At 42.6% G+C, this 22,106-nt stretch overlaps 3 protein-coding genes across 5 annotated transcripts; 1 reads left to right on the top strand and 2 right to left on the bottom strand.

The window, feature by feature from the left end:
• Nucleotides 1-79: 79 nt before the first annotated feature.
• afg2b (AFG2 AAA ATPase homolog B) lies at nt 80-3,787 on the bottom strand. Its single transcript, XM_061277493.1, has 10 exons — nt 3,194-3,787; nt 2,912-3,097; nt 2,561-2,845; nt 2,308-2,493; nt 1,995-2,153; nt 1,538-1,747; nt 1,238-1,465; nt 899-1,033; nt 352-477; nt 80-276 (listed from the first exon to the last, which is right to left on the bottom strand). The coding sequence occupies exons 1-10, from the start codon at nt 3,785-3,787 to the stop codon at nt 145-147; spliced, it is 2,241 nt and encodes a 746-aa protein (XP_061133477.1). The 3' UTR covers nt 80-144.
• Nucleotides 3,770-18,001, top strand: nnt2 (nicotinamide nucleotide transhydrogenase 2). 3 transcript variants are annotated; one of them, XM_061277492.1, is made up of 22 exons: nt 3,770-3,793; nt 6,135-6,300; nt 7,429-7,658; nt 7,732-7,931; nt 8,757-8,844; nt 8,936-9,024; nt 9,811-9,998; nt 10,133-10,266; nt 11,240-11,431; nt 11,831-11,981; nt 12,082-12,243; nt 12,334-12,444; nt 12,537-12,682; nt 12,947-13,142; nt 14,262-14,495; nt 15,149-15,309; nt 15,465-15,644; nt 16,010-16,169; nt 16,692-16,773; nt 16,849-16,967; nt 17,221-17,336; nt 17,648-18,001. In XM_061277492.1, the coding sequence occupies exons 2-22, from the start codon at nt 6,171-6,173 to the stop codon at nt 17,792-17,794; spliced, it is 3,216 nt and encodes a 1,071-aa protein (XP_061133476.1). In that variant the 5' UTR covers nt 3,770-3,793; nt 6,135-6,170; the 3' UTR covers nt 17,795-18,001. The 3 variants fall into 3 exon arrangements, with proteins under 3 accessions (XP_061133476.1, XP_061133475.1, XP_061133474.1); XM_061277491.1 differs by lacking the exon at nt 3,770-3,793 and adding an exon at nt 4,841-5,001; XM_061277490.1 differs by lacking the exon at nt 3,770-3,793 and adding an exon at nt 5,942-6,061.
• On the bottom strand, nt 17,547-20,766 carry dtwd1 (DTW domain containing 1). The gene is made up of 5 exons (XM_061277496.1): nt 20,621-20,766; nt 19,886-20,163; nt 19,636-19,773; nt 18,792-19,068; nt 17,547-18,728 (listed from the first exon to the last, which is right to left on the bottom strand). Exons 2-5 carry the CDS (start codon nt 20,102-20,104, stop codon nt 18,457-18,459), a joined length of 906 nt encoding a protein of 301 aa, XP_061133480.1. The 5' UTR covers nt 20,105-20,163; nt 20,621-20,766; the 3' UTR covers nt 17,547-18,456.
• Nucleotides 20,767-22,106: the final 1,340 nt, after the last annotated feature.

Here is a 22,106-nt window from a genome sequence, read left to right as displayed (position 1 = left end):
AATATATTCAATAGTGCACAGCGCCCCCTTGCAACCCAAAGGGAGAACTCATTTCGAGAGGAGGGAAAATTGAAGACACCAAAGTGCAGGTTTTTGTTGTTTTATTAAAAAAGAAATGTTGGTGGAACTTTTTTTTTTTTTTTTCTAAGACGCTATCTGGTATGTTTGGATTTGCTGGGCTGTAAGGGACGGCTTGGTTTTCTTGAGAGACTGCAGGAAGTGCTCTTGTATGATGCTAGACGCCTGCATATTTTCTTCTAATGCCAGTAGAGCAGCCTGTTTGACAAAAACAGAAGTTTTCAGATACTTGCCCCTTTCGAGAAAATTCCTAGCGTGTAAAATTTCTTTTACCTCTTTACAAAGATTTTCCAGGTCAGCTCCAGAGTAAAGATCAGTGGCGGCACCCAGCTCCTCCATACACACACCGGGAGCCACAGGCATAGACTTTGTGCACACCTTCAGGATGGCAAGACGAGCCTAAACACAAGACAACCCAATTTTTTTTTTAAATAAGAAAGTGTTCAGTATGATAAAACCATAAATCGGTTGGAGAAAATGATGCATATTCCAAACAAATCCAGATAGGTTGCAGTTGACTAAAGGATTATTCTGTAATTATTGCAACTTCTATGCTAATTAGCCTGTATATAACATTTCACATTATATATCAGGATTAAATCAGTGGCCTAAATTCATAAATCACATTTTGGTGTTTAAATCAAGAACATAACACCACAAAATGGATTCCTTGGAATGTTTGATAAATATTTATGGAATGGAGCTACTACAGCCATACAATTTTGATGCTATTGACTCTTTATGTTAAAAAAAGAATTGTAACACTCTTTCGCCAAATGATCTTTCAGTTTTGAGAATGTGTGACTGAATGAATTCTAACCTGCAGGTCCGGTGGTGGCACATAGAGAATGTGGTCCAGTCTTCCAGGCCTCAGAAGGGCGCTGTCCAAACAGTCGGGTCGGTTTGTGGCTGCTACGACCATCACGTCTTTGTTGCACACTTCCTGGCTGTCCAGCTGTTAAAGAACACAAATGCAGGAATTCTTTTCTCTGCATGCATGTCAATTAAAAAATATATTTCTAAGAAAATGGCAAATAAATCTTTGGTTGAAACAGGAATAGATTCAATTGCATAATAAAAGAGTGTAGGGAAATAAACAGACAAAAGTCATACACATTATAGTATTTGTGCATTGCATGTTTGACACGTGTGCTCTAACCTGGTCTGTAGTGTGATTTGCCTCTGCTCCCTCTACCTGGAGGATCTTCTGCGTCCCCCTCCTTTCTAGCGTCTTCAGGCCGACGCCATCCATCTCGTTGAGGAGCACGGACAAGAGTCGAGTCTGAACACTGTTGACCGTCTGACCGCTGCACCGTGAGCCGATCACAGAGTCGATCTCATCCAGGAAAAGGATGCAGGGAGCACAAGCCCGCGCTTGGCGAAACAGCTGACCAACAGAGGTGAGTTTGCGGATGAAACAAAAAAAAAGAAGAATGAATACAGAGTGACGCCAAAGTACCTGTGACAAAGCCTTCTCCGAGTCTCCCACGTAGGGCGAATAGAGGTCAGCACCACTGACGGACAGGAAGGTACAATTTGAGGCCGAGGCTGCCGCTCGGACCAGTGTTGTCTTGGCGCAACCCGGAGGCCCGTAGAGAAGGACGCCACGGGGGCGACACAGACCCAGGCGGGAGAAGGCTTCGGGGTACATCATTGGCCACTCGATACTCTAGAAACATACGTACGGAAACACACAGGTACTAAAGGTATCATGTGGCATCTTGGTGCTAAGAAACTAAGTTGAATTGAGGAGCTTCATTTAGATAAAAGTAGTGCTTTGCACACATTCTGTAGCACATGTCAAGTAAGGATAGCACTGGTGTGAATGATCCTCCAGTTCATCCAAGATGTGAGTACTGATCAAAATGCTAAACTATATTAACTGTGGATTATATTATCACCAAATAAAAATACACCTGTCTGAGCTTCAGCTTGATGTCTTCAAGACCTCCGATCTGATCCCAGGCCACAGGAGCGAGGTCCGTCCGGCCCAGGCTGCTCCGCAGGCAGGACGGCCGCACCAACTTTAGAGCCTCAAGGAAATGTTTCAGGGCCACCATGTGCTCCCCTGAACCCTGTGTGAAAAGGTAACAAGGTAGCTCAACATTTCACAAAACATGAAAACAGACAGGACCAAAAACCATCATCTCCTTGTATCTACAATGTCCGCAAGAATGATCACGTTACATAAACAACAATCTGTTTCATATGCCGCGTCGTTGGATTCACCTTTGCGTTTTCCCGCATAGCATCCATGGCCGCCTCCCTGCAGAGTGCGCTGAGGTCTGACCCGACATAACCTGTGGTTCTCTGTGCCAGCTCCGTCATATCCACGCTGGGACACACCGGCATCTTCTCGCACAGAACAGACAAGATCGCTGCTCTCTGGGACAAGGTAGGAGGCCCAATGATGACCTAAAGATAAAGATATGTCTGTCATGATTCAAACATTCATTTGAGTGTTTTATCTATATTCTCTTACTTCTCTGTCAAATCTTCCAGGCCTGCGCAGGGCCGGATCCAAGCTGTCTGGGCGGTTGGTGGCACCGATGACGAGGAAGCGATCTGATCGATCCACCCCATCCATCAGTGTGAGGAGTTGAGCCACCAGGCGGTTCTCCGGTGCGGACGAGCCGCTTCTTCTCGGAAAAAGGGAGTCCAACTCATCCAGGAAGAGTACACACGGACCCTCCTCTGCTGCAGCACGAGCCTGCGCGAAGACGCCTCGCAACACCTCCTCGCTCTCGCCCGGGCGGGAACGGACAACCTGAAAAGTTCAATCCCACAGATGGACAAGACATACAGGTGCTGTCGTGGTTTCAAATCACTTTACCTCTGGCCCTCTGACCACCACAAGGATGGCTCCGACTTCTCCAACCACTTTGCGAACCAGCTGTGTCTTTCCAACACCCGGAGGGCCCACAAGAAGGACACCTCTGGGACACGCTACCCCAAGAGAATCAAGGGTGGCTGGATAGAGAAGGGGTAGCTGCAACATCTCTCGTAACGATGCACTCACCTAGAGAAGAAAAGGGATTTTAAAAGTTTTGGTTTTAGATTGAGTGCTTTGGAGTCATCTTGGCAAGATTCCTCGTTCAAATGAATGCAAGCTGACCTCATCCAGGCCCCCCAAAGGTACAGTGACCTGACCCTGCAGATGGCTCTTGAAGTGCCTGACAGTTTGGATATCAGCAATATCCACACTAGTTTTGGAAGTTACAAGTCCAGCTGCGTTAGAATCCGGATAGATGTCTTTAATGACAACATGTCGAATGTCCATATCAAAATCCTCCAGATTTATGACATGCTCCTTATGCACTAAGGCACCTTTCAGCATGTCTTTCACAAGCTCATGAATAAAACGAGGTGGGCTGTTTCTCTTGAAAGCAACACTTTGGACGACCACGCTTATTTTCATTCCTTTCAGTTTTGGACACGGGATGGATGTGACTTGCTCGGGATCCAGGGTGAGGTGCGAAGGGGGTTGCCTGATGAGATATGGCGAGCAAGACTTCATGTCCAACTGTAAGAAGCCATCAGCCAGGTCCGGCCTGGGCCACGCGCTGCACAGGCAGCTTCCCTCGGGGAGGGACACCAGCACCGGGGAGCCCGCAGTCAAGCCCAGCGCCGCCATCAAACCTGGACCCAGCCTGCATCTTTGCGAGCCCCGGTCTGATGATTCGACTGGCAACAGCTTCAGAGACGTCATCGTCAAGTAACTATTACTTTCAGTCCATTTCTACTGTCCAGAGAAGAAATACGTGATGCTCGTATTTAAGTCTAATGTCAGCTATGCTATTAGCTAGTAGCTACGGATTAAAAGTCACCGGTGAGTCGTGATCACGTAAACTACTATCATTTCGCTTCAAATAAATAAATGTGTGTAACCCATTTCCGTACCGTATTTATGATGTACGTACAAGCTACGAGACGGCGAGAAAGTCATGTTTACAATAGCCATGTGGCATGAAAATAAGGTGGCCAACCAAAACGTTTTCCTGTCTGACTTCCGTATTGCGACTATAACAATAAAACTGTAGAATCGTCAAATAATTGTTGAAAATACGAGTGTCCTCTTTGAAAAGTTATCCCTTTTTACTTTTATTTCATTAACATATGTGATAATAATAATAGTAGTAATCATATTGCAAATACCAATCATAATAATAATGATATTAAATGAATATATTTAATTATTTTATTATTTATTATTATTTTATATGTATTAATATAATATGTATTTTAATGATAATAATGATTATTATTGTTGTTATTATTATTATTATTATTGCAATCACTATCATTCCCCATTCGTTGTAATACATGACGTTGCAGGATAAAATAATAATTACACCTGTTGCTGAACCCTTTTAGCCTATTTATTCCTTATTAGTCCAGTCCAGTATCATTTTTTTCAAACCATGATGCATTATGGTTGGCCAACATTTTATGTCACTTGACTGTCTATTTAGCGCCCCTACGTGTACAGAGAAGGAAATGACTGAATGGAAAAAAGTTTTCTGAAAATATGCACAAATCTTTGCTTGATTGCAAGAAGTGCTTGTGGCATATACAATGAAAATGTCCTCTAATGTTTGTCTGGGTTTTGACTCACTAAACCTAAACCTTTAATTCGATTTGCCGGCAGTATTTGAGTGGCGTCTGCAAAGTGCTTAGCTCTTCTTCACCCAGAGTGGTCATGAGTACTAGTCACATGGTTTCCTATTTATCCATAAATAGTAATGCAGGCGCGGCGCGATCTAGCTAGAAGAAGGTCGTTTCCTAGATTGTACGTGTGTGTACGTGGACGTGCGGGAGGCAGGAGCCAGGTGGCAGGTGCTTGGGTTGAATGCGGACAGTTGCACGTCTCTACCTGCTTCTCAGACTATTGAACTATTGACAAGGGTGGAAATCTTAAAAAAGGCAAGTCATCTTACTTTATTTAGGATTTGTTGGACAAGGGGGACATTTCATGCATTATTCCCAATTTCTAAAAGTGTAATTTAAAGCATTACTGCATTCCAATGGAGTATAGGAAGAATGCAATTTTGAGACAGTGGTGATAACCTCTGCTGATCATGAAATACCTACTACATTAGAATTAAACAGGTGTAAGCTTCCTCTGCAGAAACACTTTATTATAACTGTAAAACAATACGAGAATATATAGTATTTCTAAATGTACGTTTTTGTACACCCTATAGACTGCAAACCAACTGGAATTTGAAGAATTAAAAATCATAAATTTCTTCTAGTAGACAGTACACACTATATATAATGTTTATAGTTTAATGTTTGTAGTTTGTTAAATCATGATTTATAATTATTTTCCAGCCAGCCTCAGGATTCAATGACTCATGCCTTCATTGCCTTTTTTTGCCAGTTGCATCCTCTTTCCCAGTTTACCTGAATTGGGTGTGTCAAGTATCCAGGTAGAGAGAGGGGGATAAAAGTGCAATAGATGAATTGCAGAAAAAAGTACTCAGCGGAATATAAATACGAGCAAATATTTTAGCCTTTCACGTATGTACATAGCTTTCAGTTTCAAAAAGGTCACAACCCTCCTGTTTATTTCAAGAACTGGTTTTGGTTTAAAAAGTTTATGCAGTAAAAGAGGAATGACTACATATCAAAAAGCACAGTTAATAATATTTAAACACCATTTAAAACATGCCTCCTTCACCACGCTTGCGTCACTAAACCGCTATCTGCAAACATCACATGTTTGTCTTACAACCTGTTTGTCCTAATGACCCCATTTAATCCTCAAAACATTTGCCGTCCCTGGTTAACTTTCTCCGCTTGCTGCCTGCTCAACTAGCCGGAACGCACTTGGCACACTTTCCACCTGTGCCGTCATAATTCCAGATCTCGCGAACAAGCCGCAGTGTGCGAGAGATCAGGTCCGGGACGTTTGCGTGTCCCGTCGAGCTGAAATGTCACTCTGCTACGTCTGCTAGCTCTCTTGGGACGCACAGCCAAGGTGTATGTCGAGGCCTGTTTGTGTTACTCATCAGTAAAATTTGTGTTAACTTAAATCTTAACTCCCATGACAGACCCAGAAGGAGTCTCCGGGCAGACGCGCCGTGGCCATGTCGACCCTCCTGCACTGCCTCTCCAGCTCGTCTCTCACTTTGCTCCACCGAGGGGTCCGTCAGAAGATACCAGCAAGGAGGAATTTTAGGACTTTCCCTGCGTTATGGGACCAACAGGCCAACAAAGGTAGGATAGCAATATAGGATTTAAAAAAAAAACAATATTGAGGCTTCTTTGCACAAATGGAAAAGCTTTCTGCACTGCTAACATGTGAGAGGTCAGATAAAGGTGACCTATACAAACTTGACTCTGGACAATTCTCACCTAAAAATAAATCAAGGATCGGATTTGTTCACCCTCAAAGTGTCTGTAAGTCCATGTTTAAGAAGAGTTGTGCAAGTTTTTTTTCCATAGCAACTTTTTCAAAGTTGCCAAGCAGCGCTATCTGTGTTGGAGTATAACTGGCCTGAGCCACGCTGGCCGGCTGCCAGTCACCTGCTATTCGTGTCGCCATGGAACCGAGGTCACGGCGCCATTTATGGAGAGAAATGTTAACCTGATACTTGCACTCAGCCATTCACACGTGGTTGTACTCTAGTGCTTGGAGAAACAATAAAAAAACGACAGTGTATTGTCTGTTTAAAATAAAATGTCATTTGCTTAACATTAGAGGTTTTCAAACTTTACACCAAGTGCGATTTTTAGCTGGCACTTGGTGTAAAGTTGGAAAACAGTTTATTTTTGTTTCCCAAAAATTCACAAGTCAGCATATTTTGATACATGTTATGATCCATATTATGTATCATTAATGGGTATAACCATGCCTTAATTTTTTTTGTTTTTTTGTTTATTCCTTTATTTGTATATATTTGTTATTTTGGCGTCGTTAGCTTTATTTTTTCAAATGGTTTGTCACTCACTAGATTTCAATTATGACTGTGGTTGACTGTTTTAAAGTTTGAATCAAAACAAAGAAAAGAGTTTCGAAAGCCTAATGAAGCCTCACAGATGGAAGAAAACATCCAGCTGGCGAGCATCTAGAAGAAAGATGTCCATTGTTCAGCCAGATTTTTTTATTGTCCCGCCGCATATTGCAATAAAATGAATTACGGCCTGCATCAAGGGGTGGACATCCCTGCTTTAGAAAATGCTGGTTTTAATCTGCGGCATGACACCTCAGCTAATCTTTATCGGGCAGCAGGGGAGGGATTGTGGGGACAAACATGAAAAGGCTCATAAAACCACAACCTGCAATTTTGCATTACTATTAGAACCACAACAAATAAAGATGTTTTGTGCTCATCTGATTTGCAGGTGTTCTCTACAAGGAGCTGGTGGTTGGCGTTCCCAAGGAGACCTTCCAGAACGAGCGGCGTGTGGCGCTGTCTCCTGCTGGGGTGCAGGCGCTGGTCAAGCAAGGCTTCAGTGTAAAGGTGGAAAGTGGAGCTGGTGAGGACTCCAAGTTCTCTGACCAGCAATACAAAGATGCTGGCGCCAGCATCACTGACGTCAAAGGGGCCCTTGGATCAGACCTGGTCCTCAAGGTTTGCACTGCTCTGACCATCCACCACTTGGGTCTGTATTAAGCATAATTGAAGTGCTCATGTTCCGCTGTAGGTTCGAGCACCCAGTCTGAGCGAGGCAGACCTTCTGAAGCCAATGTCCACCCTGGTGAGCTTCGTCTATCCGGCTCAGAATCCGGAGCTGATGAAGAAGTTGTCAGAGAGGAGGAGCACAGTGTTGGCTATGGACCAGGTGCCCAGAGTCACCATTGCGCAAGGCTATGACGCACTCAGCTCCATGGCCAACATTGCCGGGTGAGGGCCGAGAGAAATCCAATGGATGTGGTGGCTGCAGCTGTGGTCCAATAGAAATTATTTTACAAATTGGCCGTATTGTGTTTCGGCAGTGTGAATGAGAATGGTTGTCTAATTGTGATGTGTGATTGATTTTTTGTCCACAAGCCCAGGGTGCATGTACCCTGGCAGCTGACATTGGACCCACTTATCTGCTTTGAATTCACAGTTTTACATCTACTATTGTGGAAACATCTCAGAAAATCAAGGCTGTTACAGAATACTTTTGCACTAAGATGGAACCAAAGTTCTACTTTTATCTAAATTAATCTCCTCAACTCTTTAACAGAGATGCCACAAGGTAGCAGCATTGCACTACTTTTTTTGCAAAATGAAGTTCTTCAACTGACTTCCACATAGTTCCACTAGATGGTGGTAAAGCATTACTTTTGTTTTAAAAAGCTCCTCAACTGACTTCAATACACAATAATAATGGCAAAGGACAACATTTGACCAAATGAAGCTCTTGAAGTCCAACAGGCCAGCTAAGTATTATTATCGTTGAAACGAAACTCCTCAATTCACTTAAACATACATCTAAAACACGACAAGATGGTAGCAAAGCTCTGAAGGAAGCTGCTCAATATACTCACTTCGATATAGTTACTGGGCACCAAGATGCCAGCTAATTGTGAAAAAGCACTAATTTTGTCGAAATAGAATTTCTCATATCACTTTTTGAGCAGCTTATATGTCGTATCTCTGTACAGGTGGCTACTTTTAGGATACTTTTTGATCAAGTGGTTCTATCAGTGACAAGAACATCTTGGATTTTTTTCTTTTTAGGTACAAGGCTGTTGTTCTGGCTGCCAACCACTTTGGTAGATTCTTCACTGGCCAGATCACAGCAGCAGGAAAAGTGCCACCAGCTAAGGTAAAATCCTCATTAATATCATTAAATATGTTTTTTCATGTGTGTGTGTTTTCTTGTTGCCACTCTCAAAAGTAAAATGTGCTTACTTCAGGTCCTGGTGATTGGAGGAGGAGTAGCCGGTTTGGCAGCCGCAGGGGCAGCCAAATCCATGGGAGCCATTGTCCGAGGATTTGACACGAGGTAGAATTTTTCACACCTGTAAGACTGACTAGGGTGCACTAGTAGAACCATTGTTTCTTACTACTAACATTCATTATCACTAGTAATGGCACTTTAAGCCTACGAGAATGCAATTTAATCGTGGTGCTGCATTAGAGACACTTCTAGGCGTACGGAAAAATAAAATTGTTCTACTCGTGCACCCTTGTGGTTTGACGAGTATACTGAACTGTCTTACATCAAGGATATCTAATAAACGGCTTTTACGAAAGCTATTTGAGGATTTATTTGATATCCTAGATATCCAGTGTGAGGTCCATGTATGGATGGATGAGTATGCTCCTTGTTCTGACTTTTAGGAGAACTTTGGCATACTAGTAGAATGGCTACTGTGCATTAGTATTATGGCCACTTTATTTACTGTCACTATTAACATGTTTCGACTACTTGTGCCACTTTTGACCTACTACAGCAATGAACAAACCTTATTAGTAAAGCAATGTGCTCCCTTTGACTGAGCAGAAATGTCACATAGCAAAGGAAGGCAGTGGTGGAAAAAAATGAAATGAAGCTTCAAATTATTTTCTGTAAATGGTGACCTCTGTTTAACATTCTAAAAGCACAGGGACTCTTTTATTCAAACCAACAGTGCTATCTAGAGGAGTAACAAAACAACTGATATGGTCCTTTTACGTGTGCATTGAATTGTCTTGCCAATGAAAAAAATTAGTGTACGGCCTAAAGATGGATAACAAAGAATACATAAATGCCCAAATGGTTTGACATGAACTGTTTGGTGTTGATCAGACCAGCAGCTCTGGAACAGTTCAAGTCATTTGGGGCGGAGCCTTTAGAAGTGGACGTCAAAGAGTCTGGCGACGGGGTCGGCGGTTACGCCAAAGAAATGTCAAAGGAGTTTATTGAAGCTGAGATGGCGCTGTTTGCCAAGCAGTGCAAAGAAGTCGACATTGTCATCAGCACCGCTTTAATTCCAGGTCAGTCACTCTGACCCTGACCCTGGCACTGCATTTTGTTTTTCATGCGTCCCGGCTGTCTTGCCAAAAAGTGGTCCATACGTTGGTCTGCATTGAGGCTTCTCATTTTCTCATGATTGTTGTCTTGCGTTCAGGAAAGACGGCTCCTATTCTGATCAAAAAGGAATTTGTCGAGTCCATGAAGGATGGTTCTGTGGTGGTGGATCTGGCTGCCGAGGCGGGTGGTAACATAGAGACCACCAGGCCTGGAGAGCTGCACATTCACAAGGTGATTATTTATATTTTTATCTATCTATCTATCTATCTATCTATCTATCTATCTATCTATCTATCTATCTATCTATCTATCTATCTATCTATCTATCTATCTATCTATCTATCTATCTATCTATCTATCTATCTATCTATCTATCTATCTATCTATCTATCTATCTATCTATCTATCTATCTATCTATCTATCTATCTATCTATCTATCTATCTATCTATCTATCTATCTATCTATCTATCTATCTATCTATCTATCTATCTATCTATCTATCTATCTATCTATCTATCTATCTATCTATCTATCTATCTATCTATCTATCTATCTATCTATCTATCTATCTATCTATCTATCTATCTATCTATCTATCTATCTATCTATCTATCTATCTATCTATCTATCTACCTACCTACCTACCTACCTACCTACCTACCTACCTACCTACCTACCTACCTACCTACCTACCTACCTACCTACCTACCTACCTACCTACCTACCTACCTACCTACCTACCTACCCATCTACCCATCTACCCATCTACCCATCTACCCATCTACCCATCTACCCATCTACCCATCTACCCATCTACCCACCTACCCACCTACCCACCTACCCACCTACCCACCTACCTACCTACCTACCTACCTACCTACCTACCTACCTACCTACCTACCTACCTACCTACCTACCTACTTACCTACTTACCTACTTACCTACTTACCTACTTACTTACCTACCTACCTACCTAACCAACCACCCACCCACCCAACCCCCACCTACCTACCTACCTACCTACCTACCTACCTACCTACCTACCTTCCTACCTACCTACCTACCTACCTAATCTATTTAATATATTTAATATATTTACCAGACCTTTTTTTAACTCAAGTATCTGTACTTGTAGTTAAGTACATAGTGTGAATGATTCTGTCCCCTCTCCCAAATGCTCTAATTTTGTTTTCTTGAATAAGAACGTGACCCACATTGGCTACACGGACCTGCCCAGCCGCATGGCCACCCAAGCCAGCACTCTGTACTCCAACAACGTTCTGAAGCTTCTGAAAGCCATCAGCCCCGACAAGGAGTACTTCCACTATGAACCCAAAGAGGATTTTGACTATGGAACAATGGACCACGTGATCCGCGGGACCCTTGTAATGAAGGTGGGTTTGATTTGTAAACTCTGCTGGCACTCATTGCTGCCTCCTGGGTATCAGAGCTTGTTGATTTCCAAATGATTATAGAACCCCATGCCCGGCTTTGAATTGCTCCACCAATAAGAATGTTATGAACGCTTCATAATTGACTTTTCCAGGAATCTTTAGCTCTGACACATTGTTTATTGAAGGCAAAGCGTGCAACCTCGATGTTACATATCAGTTTCGCCCTCGTTAAACCTACTAGTAAGTATATCTTGATTGCTGTTTGTTCATGCCATAAACCTTTAAATTTGCGTTTGGAGTCGGAGGTCTACCACAATGCAAGAAAACTGCTGCGTTATTGTGTTGATGTAACTCTGTCATCCGTTCTCACAATCTTGCATATGTTTTGTGCGTCAACAGGATGGACAGAATATGTTCCCGGCGCCACTTCCCAAGACCGTCCCACCACCACCGGTGAAACAGAAATCCGTGGCAGAGTTGGCGGCTGAGAAAGTGGCTGGAGTTTCTCCCTTCAAACGCACAATGACTAATGCTGGCATCTATACTTCAGGTTAGGGGAGGACATGCAAAGCTGAAACATTAATGCCAACACTTCTTAACTTCTAAAAAGTTAGACAGCTTAAGTAGTTGTGCTTTGCTGACTCCTGCAGGTTTGTCCACCTGTCTGGCTCTGGGCCTCATCTCGCCCAACGCCGCGTTCACGCAAATGGTAACGACCTTCGGCCTGGCCGGGCTCGTGGGGTACCACACCGTGTGGGGCGTCACCCCCGCGCTCCACTCACCTTTAATGTCCGTGACAAACGCCATCTCGGGTAATGATTTGAGCCTCGGCACTCAATTTGAAAAAAAAAATGGTCCAAACTTAAAATAGTTTCCACTTTTATTATGCTGCTTTTCAACAGGTCTGACAGCGGTTGGCGGTCTGGTTCTGATGGGCGGGGGTCTCACACCATCCTCACTGCCTGAGAGTCTCGCCCTAGCAGCTGCTTTTATTTCCTCCATCAACATTGCTGGTCTGATTACCCTTTTTCTATTTGTGCAAAAACAAATGACTGGCTTTTTTTACCAACCTGCCAAATAATAAGCACATTGGTCATATCTTCAGGTGGTTTCCTTATCACCCAGCGAATGTTGGACATGTTCAAGCGCCCCACTGACCCTCCGGAGTACAACTACCTGTACATGTTACCTGGGGCTGCATTTGTTGGTGGATATGGCGCATCTGTGGCAGCTGGTTACAGCGTTGAACAGGTGAAAGGGCACTTAACACAACATGCCGCCATTTTGTAGCATCACGGTGCCAAGAAACTACGTTGAAGCGAGTTGAGAAGTTTCATTTAGCCCCAAAATATTGCTTGCCGCCATCTTGTGGCATCTTGGTGTCAATGAATTATGATGACATGAGTTGAGTTCAAATTAGAGAGAAATTGTGTTTTGTGTTTCTGTCCTGTCTGCTTCTCAAAACTTTGTAAACTCCACAGTTTGAGAAACTTGTTTGCTTGTGGTGTTCTTCAGATGATGTACTTGGGCTCCGGCTTGTGCTGCGTCGGCGCACTGGCAGGCCTTTCCGCTCAGGGCACCAGTCGGCTTGGAAATGCGCTGGGCATGATGGGAGTTGCAGGGGGCATCGCCGCCACCCTGGGTGCACTCAAGCCTTCTCCAGAGCTGCTGTCACAGATGTCATTGGCCATGGCCACTGGAGGGACTCTGGGTAGGTGGCTTCTTTGCGAACACACACTATGTGTGTTTCGAGCTGTTAACAGACTTTGCATGTTTACTTTATTATTGTTTCTGACTCGAAGGCATATCCCAATTGTTATTTGCAAAGAGGCACCAGATGTTTGATGCCGAGAGTAATGACTGTGCACTAAAAATATGCATAACAAGACTAGTAAAAGCTCTGCATCGCCATGCTTCAGTGCCAATCATTGTAATAATTCACACATGCATGAGTCAAATGCGCCCTCTTGAGAGAGGTGCCCCAAATTTAAATTTATAAATGACTTTCAGACCAATTGAGTGAAAATACACCACTACCTGCAGCACTTCCGATGATCTCTTACAGCACTTTGACCTGCTTTGGAACGTACTGTACGTATATTGAGACAAAGGCATCCAGGTCACGTTAGAAAAATCTCAAGACCCACCACCTAACAGAAATGTCACAAGAAGTATCCATCCATCCATCCATTTTCTATACCGCTTGTCCCCACGGGGTTCGCGGGGTAACAAGGAATATGGATACTTAAATAATAATGATCTCTTCACAGTTCATGAACAAATTGATTTACTTAGTATCAAATCCGTTTGGAAGAACTGTCAGCACCGTCGTGTAATATTGTAAAGGTCATTTAAAACATAGGGATGATAAATGATGTTCTGCACAAACCCTCTTGGCTTTGATTGTTCATGTTTTGTTGGGAGGGGAGGTGGAGGACTAAAACTTTTGACGGTTGTTTTGCCCTTTGAAGCTCAGGCCCAATTGCTCAGAGTAGAGAAACATAAAACAGGCGACTGGTATTTTCTTTTCTTTTTCTTTCTACTTCCAAATGTTGGCTCACATGCTTGAGAAGGTTTGTGTTAATCGCTCCACATTGGAGCTGAACCATTAATCAAATTAAAATCAATATTGCAACGTAGTAGAATGCAGTATCGCAAAAGCTCAATTTTCAAGAAAACAAAATTGCTTTATTTCAGTCGGTGGCCTTTATCTATTTTGTATGTATATTTATAGTTTCTAGATAAGTTCAGTGCTTTAGGCAGTCCACATTTGCACATTATTGTCATGAACCATAATGTTTATTGTAATGCATATTAATGTATTATGCAGGTTTGACCATAGCCAAGCGGATCGAAATCTCCGACTTGCCTCAGTTGGTGGCGGCGTTCCACAGCCTTGTGGGCCTGGCGGCGGTTCTCACCTGCGTGGCGGAGTACATGATCGAATTCCCCCACCTTGACGCTCACCCGGCCGCCGGCGTGCTCAAGACGGTGGCCTATTTGGGCACGTACATTGGTGGCGTCACCTTCAGTGGATCACTGGTCGCCTATGGCAAGCTGCAAGGTACTTCACGTAGCCTGACTAGCATTTGGAGAAAGACAAGCACATGTTTTGAAGATCTCATTTTTCACATATGATTGCAGTTTTGGATTTTTGACATACGATAATCATCATAATCATGTCAGTTCCTGATTGCGTCTTTGATCATTCCAAAGTCAAAATGATCCTCAAGCAAATTCAGCCCTGAATTTTGACCTTGCCGTTGCCAGTCACATTTATTTATTGTGGAGTGATTTTAACCATCACATACTATTCTTTTTCATGCATATGCGTGTTCCAGGGGAATTTGGACCACCAATCAAATCATCAGAAACTGATCTTTTAAAATGTTTTATTAAGGACATTTCTTTCATTTAAGAGTTCTCTTCAATGTTAAGGAGAATACGCTATTTAAAAAAAAAAAAAAAAGTAAATAGCTACATCATAAATACCTTCTTTATGTTATGCAATTGTGAAACCAGACAGCTCTCGGGCATGTTTCAAATTCCACCATTTCACTGTTTGCTTTCTGTAGTTGACTAGACTCTCCTAGTGTTTGTAGACACGAAAGAGAAGAGTGTGTGACATGTTTTGTCTCATCATGATCTTCCCTGAAGCCAAACAGAGAGAAAGCCAAACTTTTTTTTCCAATTGAAATATGTGCGACTTGTCTGCAGGCATCCTGAACTCTGCGCCTCTCCTATTGCCCGGACGCCACATGTTGAATGCTGGCCTCATGGCGGCGTCAATGGGAGGCATGGTGCCCTTCATGCTTAGTTCCAGCTACGGTACTGGAATGGGCTGTTTACTGGGAGTATCTGGGCTGTCCACTGTAATGGTGAGTTTCCGCTAACAGGTAGTACGGTATTCAAAAAGTACGTATTGACAAATGTTCTCATGGACTATCGTGATCAATGATAAATAATCCAAATGATAAATTTGTCAAGAGGTGAACATTCACGTCCCAATTCTGTTTGTCCTTTAATATGGTAGGGGGTCACCCTGACAGCAGCTATCGGAGGAGCAGACATGCCAGTGGTCATCACCGTATTGAACAGCTACTCTGGCTGGGCACTCTGCGCTGAAGGCTTCTTACTGGACAACAATCTTATGACCATCGTGGGCGCTTTGATTGGCTCCTCTGGCGCGATCCTTTCTTACATCATGTGCGTGGTGAGTACGCCAAAATACACATAGGCTCTACTTCAATAAAAAATACAGATGTGTTACAAAAGAGAAAATGCACATGTTAAATGTTGGGAAGAAAATATGTCGTCAGAAGTACAGAATAGATACCGTAATTTTCGGACTATAAATCGCGGGTTTTTTCATAGTTTGGGTGGGGGGGGGGCGACTTATACTCAGGAGCGACTTATATACATATATATGTTTTTTTTCACTTTTTTGGGCATTTTATGGCTGGTGCGACTTATACGCCAGTGCGACTTATAGTCCGAAAATTACGGTACCTGAAAAATCGACATTACTCCTCCCCCCTTTTTGAAAGTGCGACAACGACATTTGTCATCTCTCCCAAGGCGATGAACCGCTCCCTGCCTAATGTGATCCTGGGTGGCTATGGGACCACCTCCACGGCAGGTGGCAAACCCATGGAGATTGTTGGCACCCACACGGAGGTCAACGTGGACCAGACCATTGACATAATCAAGGAAGCCAACAGCATTATCATCACGCCAGGTACTTAGAAACACATATGTACATATAAAACCAATATTTACTAGCTATCACGTATGTCTTTGACGCATGCATTCAGGTCGTAGCACTTCCCGTAGCTCTATTTGGATCTTTATGTATTTAAGTCACAGTTTTTGAGGTCTCAACACTGGCTATATATGGAATCAATTAAGGTGTATTTCAAAGCATATTTCAGGCTCCGCTACTGCTTTGCTCGTATCGATGGATGTTTGTAGGTCAAATGTTCGTCATCATAGTCAAGTACAGTGTGGTTCTACCCAGCTCATGCAAGATTACTAGTTTTCTTGCCGCCTGCATCAACCTCAAAGAATAACTTGGGATACACATGGCTGCCATTTGCTCAAGTGTTTTTTTGTTGTTATTTTTACAACCATGGGCAGATGTGGGGTCCACCATACGGCTTTGATTATGAGAAACAGTGTAAAGTCAAACTGGTGCCCTACAGTACATGGTATTGAGGAAAATGATGGCTCTGATTTCAAAGTTCTGTGTGTGTGTACATAGGCTGGGGGTTGTGTGCAGCAAAAGCCCAGTATCCAATTGCAGACATGGTGAAGATGCTGAAGGACCAAGGCAAGACTGTCAGGTAACTGTCAACGCATTTGCTCGAACGTTCTCTCGTAAGTCACATACTAAATGATACATTCGGTGTTTTCTTCAGGTTTGGTATCCATCCAGTGGCCGGGCGTATGCCAGGCCAGCTAAACGTGCTCTTGGCTGAGGCCGGTGTACCATATGATGTTGTATTGGAGATGGATGAGATCAACGAAGACTTTCCAGGTACGCTTTTCCCAGGAATACAACAGTTCTGTCCCTTTAGCTGCAAGGTGTTGAGGAAAATTACAAGAACTGAACTATCACGTCATACACTTACTTTGATCAGCCTGCTGTTGTTTTGACACGATAATCAAGCGTACGCCCTGAGACACATGCTTGTGTTTATGATGGTGCACTGCTAAGTGGTGCTGGGAAATTCAGTGTGTTTCAAAACCAGGTTTTGTTTTTGTCTCCTGTGACTACATTTAAATGTCAGAAACGGACCTGACGCTGGTGATTGGTGCCAACGACACAGTGAATTCTGCAGCTCAAGAAGATCCAAACTCTATAATTGCCGGCATGCCTGTTCTAGAGGTGTGGAAGTCCAAACAGGTTAGTCCAGCTTTTTCTTTGAATGATACAGTGAATGGCCACTTTTATCCGTAATTTAAATCAGAAAGCAACTGAGCCCTCCCCACCCCGAAGAAAGTTGTAAATTGGCACTGACAGACGTTTACTGTCAAACTAAACGTAACACAATGAGAATTACATGTTGTTATAACCAATAGCTGTTTGAACACAAATGGTGGATCTACACATGTAGACATTAACTATACACAGGCATTTATTCTTTATCCTCTGTCACATACAAGTGATGGCACCGTATTAGACATGTCCGGGAACCTTTTCTCCCATTTATCCAGGTAATCGTGATGAAGCGGACCTTGGGTGTGGGCTACGCTGCGGTGGATAACCCCATTTTCTACAAAGCCAACACATCCATGTTGCTGGGAGATGCCAAAAAGACATGTGATAGCCTTCAAGCAAAGATTAGAGAGGTCTTCTACTAGGCTCCTCACTACCAGCTGACTGACTACATGGAGCCTCTTGGTACAAAATACACATTTTGGTTTCAGTTGGATTAAGATCCAAGATATTTACGTCTGAATGAAATATAACGAGACGACCTAAAGCTGTACAATAATAAATGAGTTTTAATTAAAGGGGGGAAATCAAAGCCCTGTGTACTAGTTTGTAAATAAAGATATTTAAAAACACTGTTAACTCCTATTGTGTTGCTTTTAAGGTAAAAAAAAAATACATTTCAGGAAACTGCCTAATGCTGACAATATCATTCTTTTATTTTTTTTGCTTTAAAGAACAAAAGATTAGTCAGATGGCGTGGCTGTTTGCAAGTGGTGAGAACGGCTTGTTTACAATTTTGAGGCCGTATTGTATTTACTTGGAATTTTCTGAATTGACGTTTTGTTAAAAACATTCCTCCGTAGTGTGTCAAATTGATAATACCTATTCCCACTTCACAGGGACTTTAAGACTTGTACGTGGTATGACTGGTAACTAACATACTAGCTTTAACTCGATTAGGAAATATTTTTGACATGAGACAAGATAGCGTTTCACATTGTATACACTTTAAATTTTATCCCAAACACTCAAGCAAATATCACTTTCCCTTCCAAAATCAAACGGAAAAATGAAACTTGAATTGGATTTACAATTGTGTTTCAGTCTCTTGCTGTTTTTGTCTCTTCTCTGCTTCCTTCTTTCCGGTCTCCTTCGACTTTCTGACGACTGCGTGCAGGTAAGAGTAGAAGAAAAGAAGGTTGTCATACTCTCCGCTGTACTCTTGAGCAAGACATTGCTCATGGAAGTCCTTGAGAAAATAATAGATTGCTTCGATCGTTGCCAGGTAAGTGTCTGGTTTGCCCCTCTGAGAGCGCCAGAAGCACGTTTTCCTTGTCCTCAGCTCAACCTGGAGCAGGTCTGAAATGTCAGAGTGACCTTGTTAAATTGTGGAGGCTATAAAAACGAAAACTCGGTAAGTACCTTGCAGTCTATCATCTGTGCTGATTTTGTTGGTCTGGTTCCACGTGCTGTCGATGAAGACCACCCTCTGGAGGGGATGCGTCCTTGATTTGTAGTCCTTCATTTCATCAGGGCTCCCTGACCCCGGATCGTCTGAAGGGTGTGAGGCAGATGGAGGCTTCTCTATTTTCCGCCTCTTTAACAAGGGGCCACGTGACCTGCTCTCATTCCTCTCATGCAAACAGCGTATCATGTCTTGTACTGTGACAGCGCCTGGACCGGGGAACACCAACACAACCTGGTGGGCGACAGGTGAGAATGTATGAAGTTATATCCAAATAATAATGATGTATCAATAATACTTTTCCATGGATTGCCTAGAAGTTCAAAATTTGAAAATAGTTGCCCATGACTTAGCAGTAAATTTGACACCGAAACCAATTCATCGAGAAATTATGCATTGTAGCGTTTTCCTGCTCCAATCATGTGACTGGAAGTCAAGGCTCAGCAGCCACTGTGCGTTTTGTTAGTATGCTTTATTTTTAGAAAACGTTGTGTAAAAAACATGTTTAGTAAGTTAACAACACTAATTATGGTGGATAAAATGTATTTTATATTAATTCATGGTCTATATTTAAAGACTAACTTAAAAGATCTGAACAATTGTATAAAATAAATCAGTGTATTTTTTAATTGTAATATAGATTAATTTGTTTTTGTTAAAAAAAAAAAATCTGAAACTATCACAGACCTCCAAGGATCAGAATTCAATGCCAAATGTGTAGCTTGAATAATTGTAACTAAAAGGACGGTATTTTGAACATCAAATCACGGAGCACCAAGCTGCGTGTGATCTTGAGCTAACCTTGTCTTGATCATACTCAGGAATGCAGGGGTATGTGTAAATGGTGATGTCACTGGGCGCCAGGATCTTTGCATGAACCGCAGTGCTTTTGCCATCTGTCTCATTGGGATGCTTAATGATGTCTATCTTCACTGGGAGCTGTATGCAGAAGACAAAAAACATAACACTTCGTAAAAACGACATTATAACCATCACAACGACTTGAACCCAAGGACGAAAAGAACAAACGATCCCAAACCTTTATACTGACCTTGACAATGGGGATTTCTTGCAGACTGACGTCCACTAATAGGCAGCATGTGTAGCAGAAGAACATCCTTGATCCTCCGCATTTAGCACATTTTGACCTGCCCCTCTGCTGCACTTTCTCCAGCACGGCGTGCGATGCCAATTTCAGTCCTTGAAGAGGCTGCTTGGACAGCTCGGGAGTGTGTGCTGAATCGCTTGAGCCTTCTTCCAGGCTGCTCATGCTTGCTTGTGGTTAACGTTGACAGTCCAGATGAGAGAATGCGGACCAGATATTATTGGCTGCACAACAGGGACACATTTTGGATTGAGTTATGAGATTTATATTTTGTACACTTACAATAATTAAAATACCGTAATATACATAATAAAAAAGGCCTGACAGATTTTATATCAGGAATAACTTAGTCTGGTCCCCCAAATTATTACACGATGATATTAATTGCATGCAGAATATTCAAGACCCAATCAGTACGTGTCACACACTAGTAGTCACGTAGTACTAGTAGTGCATGCTTTTCTAAGCATACCAGTAAGACAACTACGTAACAAATGCGGCCAGATCGTGCACTAGTTGACCACTGGTACTACTAGTGAAGTAAAATGCGACTAGTTTTGCACGTCAGAACAAAACAGTATTTCGCATAACACGTGTGAATGGATCTGAAAATATGACGTGAAGTTGTGCACACCAACTGACTATTAGCTGCGTGTGCTCTGACAAGTGCATTTCACTTACTGATCACTGGTTAATCAAGAAATGTCAAAATTGATGGTCCAGGATGTTTTTAACCGCCTAATCTTTACTGCAGCGTTGCAGCAGCGTCTTTCCGGTTTGCAGCCGTAGTAATAGATTTCGCCTTGGAACGACAAAGTGCGTAAACGTCTCCGCCATATTGAATGTGGAAAGATTGTTGAAGATGACCCATTCATTTGCACCTTGGACAATCGTGTCAACTCCAGAGGTCATGGAATGGTGACTGAAAAGTTCCTTCTATTTTTTTTTAATATAGTTTGGTGAGTTTGTCCACCCACCCACTTTCCACCTGTTTCTTAAAAAAAAAAAGAAGTATATTATATCAAATTGACAGCATGGAAATGCACAAATATTTGTTAACTAAGATTCAGTTTGGTTGGGTCCCTCACATGTCCGAAAGCAGGGGAAAATGTTGACTATTGTTTTTCAAAGTGAAAGCAGATGTTTTTGATTTAACACAAAGACAGTCAGTCTGCTTTCAAGGAGGGCTTCAGAAATCGAAGAATATTTATTGTGCTTTCTGAGGACAATTGGACAATTTTATGTTAAACCATGTCTCCAAATGGTTAATCAAGTAGAAAAATATTTTGTGAATAATTTGATAATTATTTGTTAAACCATGTCTCCAAATGATTAATCAATGAGATTTTTTTGTGAATAATTTGGTAATTGTTTACTTGTTGATAACTCCATTAATTGGAGCACCTCTGATACTATACATTAAAACTTGCATTCTCTGTTACAGTTCCAAAGGTCACCAACTTCGGAGTAGGTGAGTGCATGCGTGCGTGTTGAAGTGGTAAAACTCGACCGAGAAACAAACTTTAGTATATATCAGGGAGGAGCTGACCTCAGCCTGGGTCATGAGTAGAAGATCCAGAGAGTCTTCTCTGCATGTGCATCAATGTGCAACAATTCTAAACATATTAAGGGGGAATGGTGTCGTTTTACTCGCATTTTTCCCTATTTGCAGCGGGGCTGGGTTGCTTGGATTTGGTCTGGCTACTCACAGGGGATTACTGTAATTCTAGCCATGCTATACAGCTGCCATGTAATCCTTCAAATCACAAATCACCAATTGCAAGTGCTTGCGTGACTTGCTGGAAAAGCCATCCGAATGGTTTCCCACACAAAGGGGCAACGGCGGATTTTTGTGGCACGTCACTTGTTGCTTTCAAAATGCTTTGGTGTTTTGCAGACATAGAATCGCCCTCGGTTTCATAACCATAGATTTCTTTGAACAAAAATAAGATTTTTGGCAGTTCACCCTCCACTTTTCTCCCATTGGCCCAAGCCCACCGCCATCGCACGAGACCCTGTGGCCTTCCACACAGTTGAACTTTACTCTCCAATTTTTACAACCCCCCAACAGCCGCCAGGTTTATTCCCCCCCCACCCCCCACCTCCACGTCTTTTCCCAAGATGCTGTTCAATTTGTCAGAGTGCCAATGTCTGCATGTGCACTTGG

The sequence above is a fragment of the Syngnathus typhle genome, linkage group LG4 (assembly GCF_033458585.1).
Source record: "Syngnathus typhle isolate RoL2023-S1 ecotype Sweden linkage group LG4, RoL_Styp_1.0, whole genome shotgun sequence".
In the NCBI taxonomy this organism is placed as follows: Eukaryota; Metazoa; Chordata; class Actinopteri; order Syngnathiformes; family Syngnathidae; genus Syngnathus; species Syngnathus typhle.
The sequence above is the reverse complement of the archived record's forward strand: the minus strand, read 5'-3'. Positions and strand labels throughout refer to the sequence as shown.

What these genes read in the sequence shown, in the direction of transcription:
- afg2b (XM_061277493.1), bottom strand. Translation starts at nt 3,787, where the DNA reads ATGACGTCTCTGAAGCTGTTGCCAGTCGAATCATCAGACCGGGGCTCG. An exon ending in CTTTGGGGGGCCTGGATGAG is followed by an intron (nt 3,098 to 3,193) that starts GTCAGCTTGCAT and finishes TTTCTTCTCTAG; the next exon opens with GTGAGTGCATCGTTACGAGA. An exon ending in TGGTGGTCAGAGGGCCAGAG is followed by an intron (nt 2,846 to 2,911) that starts GTAAAGTGATTT and finishes TGAACTTTTCAG; the next exon opens with GTTGTCCGTTCCCGCCCGGG.
- nnt2 (XM_061277492.1), top strand. Translation starts at nt 6,171, where the DNA reads ATGTCGACCCTCCTGCACTGCCTCTCCAGCTCGTCTCTCACTTTGCTC. An exon ending in GAGAGCTGCACATTCACAAG is followed by an intron (nt 10,267 to 11,239) that starts GTGATTATTTAT and finishes TTCTTGAATAAG; the next exon opens with AACGTGACCCACATTGGCTA. An exon ending in GGCCACTGGAGGGACTCTGG is followed by an intron (nt 13,143 to 14,261) that starts GTAGGTGGCTTC and finishes TGTATTATGCAG; the next exon opens with GTTTGACCATAGCCAAGCGG.
- dtwd1 (XM_061277496.1), bottom strand. Translation starts at nt 20,104, where the DNA reads ATGAGCAGCCTGGAAGAAGGCTCAAGCGATTCAGCACACACTCCCGAG. An exon ending in AAGAAATCCCCATTGTCAAG is followed by an intron (nt 19,774 to 19,885) that starts GTCAGTATAAAG and finishes TTCTGCATACAG; the next exon opens with CTCCCAGTGAAGATAGACAT. An exon ending in CACAGATGATAGACTGCAAG is followed by an intron (nt 18,729 to 18,791) that starts GTACTTACCGAG and finishes CTGACATTTCAG; the next exon opens with ACCTGCTCCAGGTTGAGCTG.